At 40.9% G+C, this 13582-nt stretch overlaps 1 protein-coding gene across 2 annotated transcripts in view; it reads right to left on the reverse strand.

Moving 5' to 3' along the window:
* The window catches only part of MBTPS1 (membrane bound transcription factor peptidase, site 1), a 63963-nt gene that overhangs the window by 24179 nt on the left and 26202 nt on the right, over positions 1-13582 (reverse strand). For both annotated transcript variants that reach the window (XM_087729359.1, XM_087729360.1), the window contains exons 12-15: positions 12695-12839; positions 7904-8092; positions 3077-3249; positions 2205-2320 (exon numbers count right to left, since the gene is read on the reverse strand). In XM_087729359.1, the coding sequence (XP_087585485.1) occupies positions 2205-2320; positions 3077-3249; positions 7904-8092; positions 12695-12839 (623 nt within the window). The remainder of the gene's footprint in view (positions 1-2204; positions 2321-3076; positions 3250-7903; positions 8093-12694; positions 12840-13582) is intronic.

The raw sequence follows: 13582 nt of genomic DNA on the forward strand, positions 1-13582 counted from the left end.
TTCTCTATAATCAATAATCTATTCTATTCCATTCCATTCTATCTTCTCTTCCTTTCCTTTCTTCTATTCCTCTATTCTATTCTATTCTATTCATAATAGTGGCAGCCTCCCAATGTCATGTGATGATCATTTCTGACGTTCTCAGCCAGCTTCAAAGTCAATGGGAGATGCCAGATTCGCTTAACGATCATGTTTCATTTAACAACTGTGGCAAAAAAAATTGTAAAATTGGGTGCAACTCACTTAACAACTGTCTCGCTTAGAAATGGAAATTCTGGTCCCAATTGTAGTCATAAGTCAAGGACTACCTGTACGCACGATGATTAGGCTTATGTAGGAGAAGAGCAGGCAGAGCTGGGGGCGGAGTTAAACATCTCATCAGCTTAGAGTCCTTGCGTTGCCACAAACAATTCAAGTCCATCCCCCCTTGAGTTCCTTTGACCCTTGGTGCAGACCATTAGATTCTTGCAAATCTTCTGTGCTGCAACTTTAGCTATGGTCCTGATCTTTTGTGCCTGATAGCTTGCATAAATATTAAGATAAATGGGGCTAGATAATTTGTGATCCATTGTCTCTCAAGGAAATCCATCCCTTGCTTAAGAAGTTGGATGAACCCGTCATCATGTTAAGCCGTAATATGTTTTATTGGGGTCTTAAACAATATAATGGAGTCAGCAGAGGAATCGTTTTGTTAATTCGGGGTTGGGAGTAAGTCTGTGTTTGTGAATTCAGCTTTAGGCTCCTTATGAATACTAAAATCTGTGTGCTTTTCACCCTAAATTGCGTAACATCACCCGTAAGGTCCTTTTCTATGATAAAAGGCACTGAATGTTAAATAGCTGTTCAAAAAGGTCAAGAGAAAATGTTGACACTGTAAATCAAAGATAATAAAAGCCCAAAAATAGATCAGCCTAATGAACTCTACTGAATAACAATGACAACGTTGCATTAAGAAAGCACTTAAGATTCAGGAGCTGAAGTTCATTTCTTAAGGGTTTCAACAACCTGATAATTATAAAGAACAATATTCTGTTCTCAACTTTGAAAGATGGTAATTTGAATTTTCATATAAAAACGTTCAAGTGTAACTACCAGGAACAGCAGCACACTTCAAAACTGCTGCCCTATTAGATGTCAGTTTCAAGTACTATTCTTCCATTTTCTTTTACTATAACGATTACCATATTTTTCGGTTTATAAGATGCACCCCTCCCCCAAAAAAGGGGGTTGAAATGTCTGTGCATCTTATATTGCAAATGTAGCCAAAGGCCCCCACACACACACCATTCAGCCTCTGCCTCCCAGCAGTTTGCCTCCTTGCAGCAAACAGCAAACAGTCTGGTCAGCTTCAGCACAACCTAATTTAGCACAAGCAGCTGAGTTTGGATCTGCCTCCCGGAATACTTCTAATCAGCGGTTCCAGGCTGTGGGATCACTGCCACCCATCATCATTGTTACAGCCCATTGCCGCCACTGATCATTGCCTCTGTGCACCCCATTTTCAGCCTCTGCGCGCCCAATTTTCAGCCCCCATGTGCCCTGTTTTCAGTCCGTTCCGGCCTGCCGTTCAGTTACAATAGGCGACGGTGATCCCCACCGCCTGGAATGGGCTGAAAATGGGGCACATGGAAGCCAAAAATGGGACGCGCAGAGGATGAAAATGGGGCATGGAGGCAGCAATAGGTGGCGGCGACAATTTCCACAGCCTGGAACAGCTGATCAGCAGTATTCCAGGAGGCTGATCCAATAGCCAATCAGCTACTTGTGCTAAACCAAGCTGTGCTGAAGCTGACCAGGCTGTTTGCTGCTAGGAGGCCAATTGCTGGGAGGCAGAGGCAGATTGTTTTTTCTTGTTTTCCTCCCCAAAAGCTAGGTGCATCTTATGGTCCGGAGCATCTTATAGTATGAAAAATATGATAAATGGCATTTTCCACCTAAATTGAGCTGCAAAAACGCACAAAATGAGGGATACCAGGTCTTGAGCACAATTTAGATCTGGCACTAAAAATAAATCCCTTGTCCTTCTTTTCAACTCAAATAGACATATTTTATACTTGCGTCCAGATTGTAGAAATGTTTGTTGTTTAGTAAACAATTAGATGAATGCAAGCCTGGAATCCATCTAACTTTAGGCTTTGAAATCCTAAACAAAGAAGGTTTGGATTAATCTAAAAGGAAGTAAACACCAACTTTTAATTACCTACCATATTGACTGGCATCAAAGCATGTAAATGGTGAGCCAAGTACTTCAATGAAATAGCCCATGCTCCTCAGATGTTGGTACATATCTCTGAAGTTGGTATGAATGTGGTCACCATTCCTAAAGAAGGGAACAAATCAAATATTTAGCCTAATCAACTCTCAAATTGCTTTTTAGTATACCAGGAATTTAAAATACTTTTTATGGAATGAAATTCTTGGGGAAGGAAAAGGAGGGGGAGATGAGGAAGAGAGGAGGGGGAAAGAAGAGGAGGAAAGAAGAGAAACAGGGGAGAGGAAGAGGAGATATTGCAAAACTTGAACTAAATAGAGAACAGGAACATTCAAAAAGCTCAGTATTGAAGTGTCATTATTTGCCAGGCTGCTGCTCTCTCTCTCTCTCTCTCTCTCTCTAACAATTTTATCAAAATACTGAAAGAACATAAATAAGCATAGCTTTTCTATATATGAATTATATTTTAACTTGAAAATAAATTGCCAATCAATTGAAGTGCAAATTTAGAAAGTATTAGAAGACTTTTAAACCAACAACCCAAAATTAAAAGACCTTTTCAAACTAGCCAGACCTTATTCAAACAAGTTTCAGCAAAGGTATATATATTCTTACCTTATTTTAAAAGGTTTTAAGGTTTTTAAGTTTTAATTTTAAAAAGGTTTTTATTTCCTATATACACATTGTACATATTTGCAAGAAGAAATGTAGATATAGATACATAGATTTTTCAAACAGGGTATATCTTCAGAATAAAAAATCACTAAGAATGGATGAGAATTTACACTAAGCTAATTGCATTTCTTAATAGGTCAATCTTATCATCCATAAATAATTATTGGAACCGTATAAAGATAAACATACCAATCTAATGGATCATTCTTCATTCTTAAATTATCCCTTGGAAAATATCCTGGTGGATAGCAAAGATTGTGATACTGATCCCACAAGATGCGCTTATTCCGAGGGGGGGTTGGGACAATTTTCACTTTGATGGGGAGTTTCACGGTTGAAGTTTGCTCAGCACCAACTTTTGACTGAAAAAAAGCAAAGCAAATATCGAACCAATTTCCTGAAGAAATTGTAATCTAATCTACTGATAATATCCATCCATATGTAACTACCACGCTGTTCCATTTCAGGGCAAATCATGCTATACAAAAACAGAACAATAAGAAACGGCAAACCCAAGAAATTAAGGCTTGAGATAAGAAAGAGAGGAAATACAACATATCTACATGGTTAATGCCAACAATGTTTTACAACACCTCTTCATAATTTCTTCTTCTTACAAACCACTCATTTCAATCATATCCATATGCTGTTTTCTAAGCATATTTTAACTGAAGGAAGCAAATACCTTTCAGTTATCAGAAGTTTATGTGTTTGTGCTTTTGAAAATTTCAAAGCAACTTTTCAGGGCCCTTTCAAAAGTACTAAAAATTCTCAAGAATTGTATTTGCACAATATTGGAAAAGTGAAGAATTTCTACTGATGAGAAGATGATTAGGAAAATATTAGAATGTGTAGAAATGAATAGATTAACATTAGCAATTAAGGAGAAAGAACAAACTGAACATTATATGATATGGGAATATCATATGTTTTACCAACGGTTCGAGAATAAAAAAGGAAATTGAAAATAAAAGAAAGCAAAAAGAAGAATAAAAAATATATCAAGACAGAGATAAGAATAAAATGACAACTGTTAGTTTTAGTATGATGAGAATAACTATGTTTAATGTTATTATTGTATTTTCATTAGAAGATATGTTAAGAAGGAAATGAGTTGCAATGTTTAACTGTTCGGTGTATTATAATCTATGGAAGGATGTTGCACAGAAATATTTGTACCCAGACGACATACTCTTTAAAAACAAATGGAATGTTTACATTTTTAAAATTGAGAAATCAATAAAAAACTTTACAATAAAAATAAAAAAAGGTCCCGGGGCGGGACCTTGCTGATGGCGGCAGCTTAACGAGCTGCCCCCAGGTTTCTGGTGGCGTTATCTGCCTAAATACCTGGTAGATACCTCATTCTTCAGGCAAAGAAGAGTGAGAGAGAGATCCAGCTGGTAAGAGCTTTTCTTTGAAGTTTGCAGCTTTTTTTTTGCTGCGAATGGAAGGGGGGGCCAACCAAAGGCTGAATCACATCTCCGCACCAGAAACCCCGGCTGTATTTATTACGGCGCAAAGTAAGGATCCCCCCACTTAGGACAACTTTTGATATATTTATTTGAGATTAATACAAGCAGAGTCCGTACCTGAGAACCTTATCTGCCTTTTTAAAAAAAATAAAAATCCTAGCTTCATTTTTACAAGAGCTTCCTTCGTGCACGGGTTTTTTTTTTTTCCTTAAAAAATAAGCTCCTAAAATGGCGATTGTGCCACATTCCTAACTATCCGGCAAAGAACAGTGATAAAAAAGATCAAAGGAACAGCCAGCCAGCACTCTCTTACTAATTAGCTTCATTTCTCTGAAGAGCTTACAAGACTTTTTTCTTATCAACTTTTAAAAGTTTTAAAAGACTCCTTGTTAATATAGAGACATTCCAAACAGAGATGAATATGCTGAACTGTTTCGTTACAACGTTAATCTTTTGAAACCTGCTTTGTTACAATGCTCTTTTCTGAAACCTTTTGAAAAACCTCTAAGAACAAATAAAGGGGGGACTTAATACTTTTTTTTCCTCGTAAGCTACACAGCGGGCCAGTAGAGTTTGAATAATTGTTGAATAATTGTTTGAAGAAAAGATATAATGGCATCAAAATTAAATCCGGGGAGACCTCTTCTTAGGAGTACATCTCACACACTTGGCACAAAGTCACAGCTTCCACCCTCTATGCCCCCTACTGGAGATTTGCTAACAAAAGAACTTTTTTTTGGAACTTTTAGAGAATTTAGAGAGCAGAATTCAAAAGCTTTCAGAGAATTCAGAGAGGAGATAAAGAAACTTAAAGCAGACTTATATGATAAGCTTGATACTAAGATTGCCAAAACAAATGATGATATGCTGGGAGTTGTAACTGTATTGACAGAATATGTTTCTGGAATGGAAGCTAAGCTAGAGGTTCTTGATGAAGCCAACGCTAATTTGACTTCCAAAACTGAAGTGGTGCAACAAAGAGTTGAAAACGCTGAAAAACAAATTGTTATGATACAGTACACACAGATGGAGCTTGCATTAAGAGTCAGGGGGCTGCGTGAAGATAAACAGGAGAACTTGAAGCAGATTTTTTTCAGAGGCTTTTAACCGTCTGGTGGAAAGACCGGGGTCCAACTTTGACTGGCAGATCGAAAAAATTTATCGCGCTAACTCTTGGGTGGCAAAACAGAAGCAACTCCCCCGAGATGTAATTATATACTTTGCTACAAGAGAATTCAGAAACATGATACTACAAGAGTCTTATAATACCAGGCTTCAAATTGGCGGACAGGACTTGATTGTCTTGAAAGAAATACCACCCCAAATGCTAAGAGCCAGGAGAGATTATGCTTTTCTAGTGGAAGAACTCAGAAACCGTCAGATACAGTATAGATGGGATGTGCCATTTGGTATTATAATTACATTTGATAAGCAAAAATATCGTCTCAACTCTGTATGGGAAGCCCGAGATTTCTATCACAAGATCCTGAAGGTGGGACACCCTGAATCATCTGGATCTGGAGAAAGACCACGAGAAGGACAAGATAAACAGCAAATCACACAACTACCAGACAAAAAGCACCATCTCCTCCTTCCGGAAGGGCAAAGGGTCAGGGAACAAAGATCTAGCCGTATGACTACCAGACGAATGGGAAAACAAGGTACATTGCAATAACCTCAATAATCACCAGCCATTGACCAAGGAGTTGTGGTCTGAACTTTTTACAGAAGAGAAGGAAAATATTTCACTATCTCAAACAGTTCAAGAACGATATAATTTGCCTGCAAGAAATTCATATCAAATCAACTGATCAAAAATATTTGTTCAACCCCGAACTTGGTCAATATTTTGTGACCTCTGCTACGGAAAAGAAAAATGGTATAGTTGTATACTTAAGAAAAGACATTAAGGCTGAACTAATTGAAGCAGATCCCTTTGGAAGATATATCGCATTAGACCTAATTCTAGAAGGGAAAAAGACTTGATGGACGACTTCGAATTGAGAAATGTTTGGTGAGAAAGAAACGCAGAGGCATATGACTTCACCCTTTTTTCTGATGGACATCAATCCCTTTCAAGGATTGATTTTATACAAATCACTAATTATTTATTTTCTAGGGTGAAGAAGACAAAGATTGCGGCGAGGGTCCTTTCGGATCATAACCCAGTCTGGACAGAACTGGGAAGGGTAGTGCAGGAAAGAAGGTCTTGGAGGTCGAATGAGAGTTTATTTAGATATGAAAAGTATATTAATGATTGTAAAAAATTGCTATATGAATACTTTGTTCTGAATACGAATAAGGGTACATTCATGGAATTTGTAGGGGATGCAAGTAAAGCATATATGAGAGGAGTACTGATGAATATAAACAAAATACATAGACATAAACAAGGGCAAAAACGAAAAGAATTGGAAGAGGAAATTAAAAGAAAAATTTGAAATGTATCCAAATTGTGTTATAGAGGGAAGGAGGTGTTTCAACAGGAGGCGATTTAAAAGGCATTCCGGGATTTTTTTTTTTACAGAATTGTACAAAGGGGACAAAATTAAGGGTTTAGATATAGACAGAAACTTAGATAAAGAGATAATACCCCTAGTTAGAGGAGAGTACAGGCAAAAGTTGAACCAACAAATAACCTCTGGGAAAATCCTGCAGGTAATCAAACAACTAAGATTAGGAATAATGTAAACTGCTTAAAGTTTGTGTAATGGCAAGAAGCTGAGTTCAACGCAGAGATTTTACTGACTTTTTTTTTCTTTTTTCTTTTTTTTTTCATTTCCTTGGTTTTAATATATTTTAGACTGTGTTTGATAAAAAGCTATACCGTGTACGGGCTCTGGGAAGTCGGGGGGGGGATGTGGGGTCCTAGGGGGGAGGGGGGAAATATAGTATGTGTTAGATTTTAAAGTAACATGATTGCACTTGTATACTGTTGCTTTTTTAATTTTAGTGTAAAAATAGGAAGCTGAATATATTGATAGATAGTAGAAATACACCGAAGGGAGGAGCAGAGGGAAAGAAGAAAGAGGGGTAGAGAGGGTGGGAGAGAGGATCGGAGGGGGGTGAGATGGAAGGGAGGGAGTGTATTGGGAGAGAGGAGTGATAGAGGGGGAGGGGAAGTAGGGTAGAGGGGAATGTTGTAGAGGAGAAAGGAAAGTTGGAGGGGGGTGAAAGAAAGGGTGTATGGAGGGTTGAAGTGGTATATTGGGTTTGTATTTTGGGGAGTATTGTTGACAAGGATGACGACATACTCTTTAAGGACAAATGGAATGTTTACATTTTTAAAATTGAGAAATCAATAAAAAACTTTACAATAAAAATAAAAAAGTACTAAAGGTTCTTAGACCACAGACTCTGATCTTAATAGAGAGTCAGTGTTGTGTAGTGAGAAGTTAACTTCTTTGGAGATCCCAACCAATGGATGCCCACGTGCAATGAGGCTGCACATCCCTCTGAAGCAGTTTGTGTTCCAGGGCCTCAAGCATTGCATACATCAAAACAAGGAAAAGTTGTTGTTTTTTTAAAAGGTTCAGCCAACCTCATTCTCTGCTGGAGAGGAAATGGTGATCATGACGTGACCTTGAGCTATGCCTTCCCAAGCGGCTGCTTTCTTGGCGACGGAGATGGAGATGGCGAGATATCCTGACCAGGGCCATAAGACAGGAGAATAGGAGAAGGCCACCTCAATGTAATCTCCATTTTGGGGCAAATACGGCTGCCAATCCGGCTACAAAGGATAAAATAGAAAACAAATGGATCAGAACACAGAGGTGAACACAACAGTAGTTAGAACATAGAACATGGCATACCACAGAAGAACAGAGTTGGAAGGGACCTTGGAGGTCATCTAATCCAATTCCCTACATAAGCAGGAGAGTTTATACCATTTTGGACAAATGGCTGTCCAGTCTCTTCTTTGAAAACTCCAGTGATAGAGCTCCAGTGACAACTTCTGAAGGCAAGTTGTTCCATTTGGTTGATTGCTCTCACCATTAGGAAAATTCTCCTTAATTCCAGATTGCTTTTTTCCTTGATTAGTTTTCATCCGTTGTTTCTTCTTCTGCCTTCGGGTGCTGTAGAAAATAGCCTGACCCCCCCTCCTCTCTGGGGCAGCCCCTCAAATACTGGAAGACTGCTATTGTATCTCCCCTAGACCTTCCTTTCACTTAGTTAGTCTCATATGTCATACTCATGGTTTGCTTTTTATTTTTATTTTTGCTTGAGGTCACGTTTGCAGCAAATAATCTTGTCACATTGAGGCATACGTAATCATTTGAAAAAATAAGGTGAAATATTTTATTATAGGGATTGCATCCAATACTACTACTTCTCAGGATAGATAATAAAGGAATAGATAATAAAGGGCTAGGTGAATAAGCACAGGGGATACAAATATACAAGTAGCCCCCGGGTTGTGAGAAGAAATGGGACAGGGATTGCTGTTGATAAGAGAGCCATGGTGGCGCAGTGGTTAGAATGCAATATTGGAGGCTAATTCTGCCCACAGTGAGAGTTCAATCCTGACCGCCTCAAGGTTGACTCAGCCTTTCATCCTTCCAACGTGGGTAAAATGAGGATCCAGATTGTTGGGAGTCAGAGACTGACTCTGTAAACCGCTTAGAGAGGGGCTGTAAAGCACTGTGAAGAGGTATATGTCTAAGTGCTATTGCTCTTCCATCCATCCATGATGTGCAGTGGTTAGAATGCAGTATTGCAGGCTGACTCTGCCCACTGCCAGCAGTTCAATTCTAAGCAGCTCAAGGTTGGCTCAGCCTTCCATCCTTCCAAGGTGGTTACCCAGACTGTTACAGGCAAAAGGATGACTCTGTAAACCGCTTAGAGAGGTCTGTAAAGCACTGTGAAGAGGTATATAAGTCTGCTATTGCTATTGTGATAAATGATGGGATTATAAGGCATGATGTCATGTGACCATATTGCTTAGTGATGACAACACTCAGTAGTCCTGGCTGCCTTCATAACCACAAGACATGCCAATTCTTAAATGAGAAATGGCAGGAGTCCAAAGTAAGGCATGATAGGGGTAGGGGTAGTGGTAAAGGAGGGACTGGGAGGCTGGCAGAAGGTATGCATGGGTATTGTGTATGTGCTGCAAGCAGGAACATGTGTGTTACTTATCAGGGCGATTTGTGACCTTCTGCTGGCTTCCCCATTGATTCTCCTTGTGGGAAGCTGGCAGAGAAGGTCATAAGTGGGATCACGTGACTGCAGTTCTGAATGATGTTGCAATTGTGAGCTGGGCACACAAGGGGCCAGATCACAATTACTTGACAGCAGATGTGCTGCAATCGCCAGAACTTTTAGGATTGGTCGTGTATCCATTTTTTTTCAGTCTGGCCAAAACTTTGAATGGTCACTGAATGAATGGACGTAAGCCGAAGACTATCTGTAGCTGTTTGGAATATTACAGTACCTCAAGCCTGTTAAAGATTTTTCCAAATGTTTCTGTTAAAATCTAGACAATCTGGTTTAAGGAATGACTTAATCTGTAACTGAAAAAAAGGATGTAGGCATCAGATAAGACTTTTGAAAGTGGAATTCTTTTCTTTCATAGTTACAACTCCAACTTCACCTCCTCAGGACGACGGAAAGCCAGCTCAGCTTGTGAAAAGACCAGTCTGACCTGCTTGACCAGTCTAAACTCCTTTTTGAAATAGATGAAACCAAACTATCTTCAAAAATGGACTTTTTCAGCAAAAGCTTGACCTATTTACTAGAAGGCAGCTTCTTCCTTCCTTCCTTTCTGTATGAATGCAGGAATCCACTCTCTTCGCATTTATCATTCTGATTTTTTGGGTTTGCAAGGCAATGTACATTCCTCATCAAACCGTCGGATTAATGCTTGTTTGCTGAATAGCACTCTAGGTATCGTAGAAATACATTCTCAAGGCTTAACCTTCCTTGGTGGGTTACCACCATAATAACAACCAGGGTTAAAAATTCCAAGCAAACTAAGTGCCACTTTAAGATTAAGCCTGAGGCAAAGAGAAACCTGGATGATTTGATCAAAGAGCATAAATAACACTGCATTTTCTAATGTGATGGCACAATTATATCTGAACCGGACATAGCGTTTCTCTGTCTCAAACCAATTGCGGGGGGCAAGGATAGTTGATGCGCAAAATATGCAAAGCCTCTCAACTATCAAACGACAACCCGGCCTTCACGTGGTGCCCCCCGTTCCCACCAATCGGGCTCTGTCGACCCTTGGGACTGGCGTCCCCTTGGGTATATCCAGCCGAAACAGCTTCCATGGATCGCCGTACCGAAAACAGTGGCGTCAAATTTCCATGGAAGTCGCCTATACCCACGATGGGTGAAGAGGCGTCAACCAACCAACAACCAACCAAACCAATTGCAATGCATTAAATGCATTAAAACGACAGCAAATGACATTGCAGAATTCATCTGCTCCACTAAAGACGGTTCTAAAAGGAATGACCTGGCAAAGAAATCCTGATTTATATCCAGACTTCTGATATAGAATGGAAAGAGATGGACACAGGTACAGGTGGTCCTCAACATACGACCACAATTGAGTCCAAAATTTCTGCTATTAAGTGAATTTTGCCCTATTTTATGACCTTTTTTGCCCCCAGTTGTTAAGTGAATCACTGCAGTTGTTAAGTCAGTAGCACACTTGTTCAGTGAATCTGGCTTCCCCATTGAGTTTGCTTGTCGGAAAGTCGCAAAAGGGGATCAACGCAGCACCCAGACACTGTGACTGTCATAAATAGGAGTCAGTTGCCAAGTGTCCAAATTTTGATCACGTGACTTTAGGGAGACTATAATGGTCATAAGTGTGAAAAAGTCGTAGGTTCTTCAATGCCATTGTAACTTTGAACAGTCAATAAATTATACTGCTATAAATTGAGGACTCCCTGTGGTTCTCAACTTACAACGGCTTGTTAGGTCACAGTACACAGTTATAACAGCCCTGACAAAATAACTTACAACTGATCCTCGGATTTACAATCGTTGCGGCTCCCCAACAGTCATATGGTCAATATTCAGGGGCTTGGTGTGTATTTTTCGAGGTCTGCAATGTCCAGACTCATTGTGATTACCACAAAAAAGAGAGTTAAGCTATTCTCCAAAGCACCTGAAGGCAGGACAAGAAGCAATGGGCAGAAACTAATCAAGGAGAGAAGCAACTTAGAACTGAGGAGAGATTTCCTGACAGTTAGAACAATTAATCAGTGGAACAGGAGTTGCCTCCAGAAGTTGTAAATGCTCCAACACTGGAAGTTTTTAAGAAGAGATTGGTTAACCATTTGTCTGAAGTGGTGTAGGGTTTCCTGCCTAGGCAGGGGGTTGGGCTAGAAGACCTCCAAGGTCCCATCCAACTCTGTTTATTCTATTCCATTCCATTCCCATTCCCTTGTGACCTTCCCAGTTGGCTTCCAACAAGCAAAGTTGATGGCAGAAACTGGTTTGGCTTAAGAACACTTAGATTTACGGGAGGAAGAGGAGGAGGAGGAGGAGGAGGAGGAGGAGGAGGTGGTGGAGGGGGAAGGGGAGTGGGAGAAGAAGGGGGGAGGAGGAGAAGTGAAGGAGGAAGAGGAGAGGGGGAGGAGAAGGAGGAGGAGGAGGAGGAGGAGAGGGAGGAGGAAGAAGAGAAGGAGAAAGAGGAGGAGGAGGAGAAGAAGAAGGAAAGGGGAAGGGGAGGGGGAAAAGGGGAGGGGGAAGAGGAGAAGAAGGAGAGGGAGGAGGAGGAGGAAGAGAAGGAGGAGAAACAGGAGGAGGAGAAGGAGAGGGGAGGGGGAGAAGAAGGGGAGGAGGAAGAGGAGGAGAGGGGGAGGGGGAGGAAAAGAAGGAGGAGGAGAAGAAGAAGAAGGAGAGGGAGGAGGAGGAGGAGAAGAAGGAGAGGGGAAGGGGAGAAGAAGGGGAGGAGCAAGAGGAGAAGAAGGAGAGGGGGAGGGGGAGGAGGAGAAGGAGGAGAAGAAGAAGGAGAGGGAGGAGGAGGAAGAGAAGGAGGAGGAGGAGAGGAAGAAGGAGAGGGGAAGGGGAGAAGAAGAAGGGGGGAGGAGGAGGAGGAGAAGAAGGGGAGGAGGAAGAGGAGAAGGAGAGGGGGAGAAGGTGGGGGGAGGAGGAGGAGGAAGAGAAGAAGAAGAAGAAGAAGAAGAAGAAGAAGAAGAAGAAGAGGAGGAGGAGGAGGAGAAGGAGGAGGAGGAGGAGGAGGAGGAGGAGGAGGAGGAGGAGGAGGAGGAGGAGGAGGAGGAGGAGGAGGAGGAAGAGGTGGTGGTGGTGGTGGTGGTGGTGGAGGAGTTGTCGTTGTCATTCAGCCTGGCTAAGTTCTGCCAACTCTTACCTTGTCTACGATTCTCCCAGTGACTCCCATTCCGTTGAGGATGGTGACGTTGACAATGGTGGGCATGCCTCCGTAGTAGATGGGCTGAGAGCAATAGGGCCACATGTAAGGGCATTCCGTCAAGTCAACGTAACTGGGACTCAAGCTGAAGGGAAAATACAATGGGTGATAAGAAATAAACATATGAATGAAATACCTTTATGTTTCACTGTCCAATGAGGCTTTAAACTGAAAATATATGGGTAGTCTTCTAATTATAAAGTTCACTTAGTGACCAAAGTTACAACGGCACTGAAAAAAGTGACTTATGTCCATTTTTCACACTTACAACCTTTCCAGCATCCCTATAGTCACGGTGATTTACATTCAGATGCTTGACAACTGACTCATGTTTATGACGGTTGCAGCATCCCGGGGTCAAGTGATCCCCTTTTGCAACCCTGTTGACAATCAAAATCAATGGGAGAGACCAATTCACTTAACAACCGTGTTACTAATTTAACAACTGCAGTGATTCACTTAACAAATGTGGCAAGAAAAGTCATAACATGGGGCAAAAAACTCACTTGACAGAAATCTCATTTAGCAACAGAAATTTTGGGTTCGATTATGGACGTAAGTCGGGGATTGTCTACAAGTGAGTCGCTTAACAATCATGTCAAAGAGGTCATAAAAGGGGTTTGTGAAACTCGCTTAACAACTGTCTCACTTAGCAACAAAATTTTTTGGCCTCAATTACAGCCATAAGCCGAGGACTGTCTGTATAAAGCAAACTATGCTCTTGGTGAATTTGAATACATGTAGAAAACAGGGTGGCTCAGTGGCTACGATGCTGAGCTTGTCAATCAGAAAAGTCAACACTTCGGCGGTTCAAATCCCTAGCGCTGC

This window comes from Thamnophis sirtalis, unplaced genomic scaffold (assembly GCF_051295495.1).
Source record: "Thamnophis sirtalis isolate CommonGarterSnake01/CBP01778 unplaced genomic scaffold, rThaSir2_p1.2 scaffold_14, whole genome shotgun sequence".
NCBI lineage: Eukaryota > Metazoa > Chordata > Lepidosauria > Squamata > Natricidae > Thamnophis > Thamnophis sirtalis.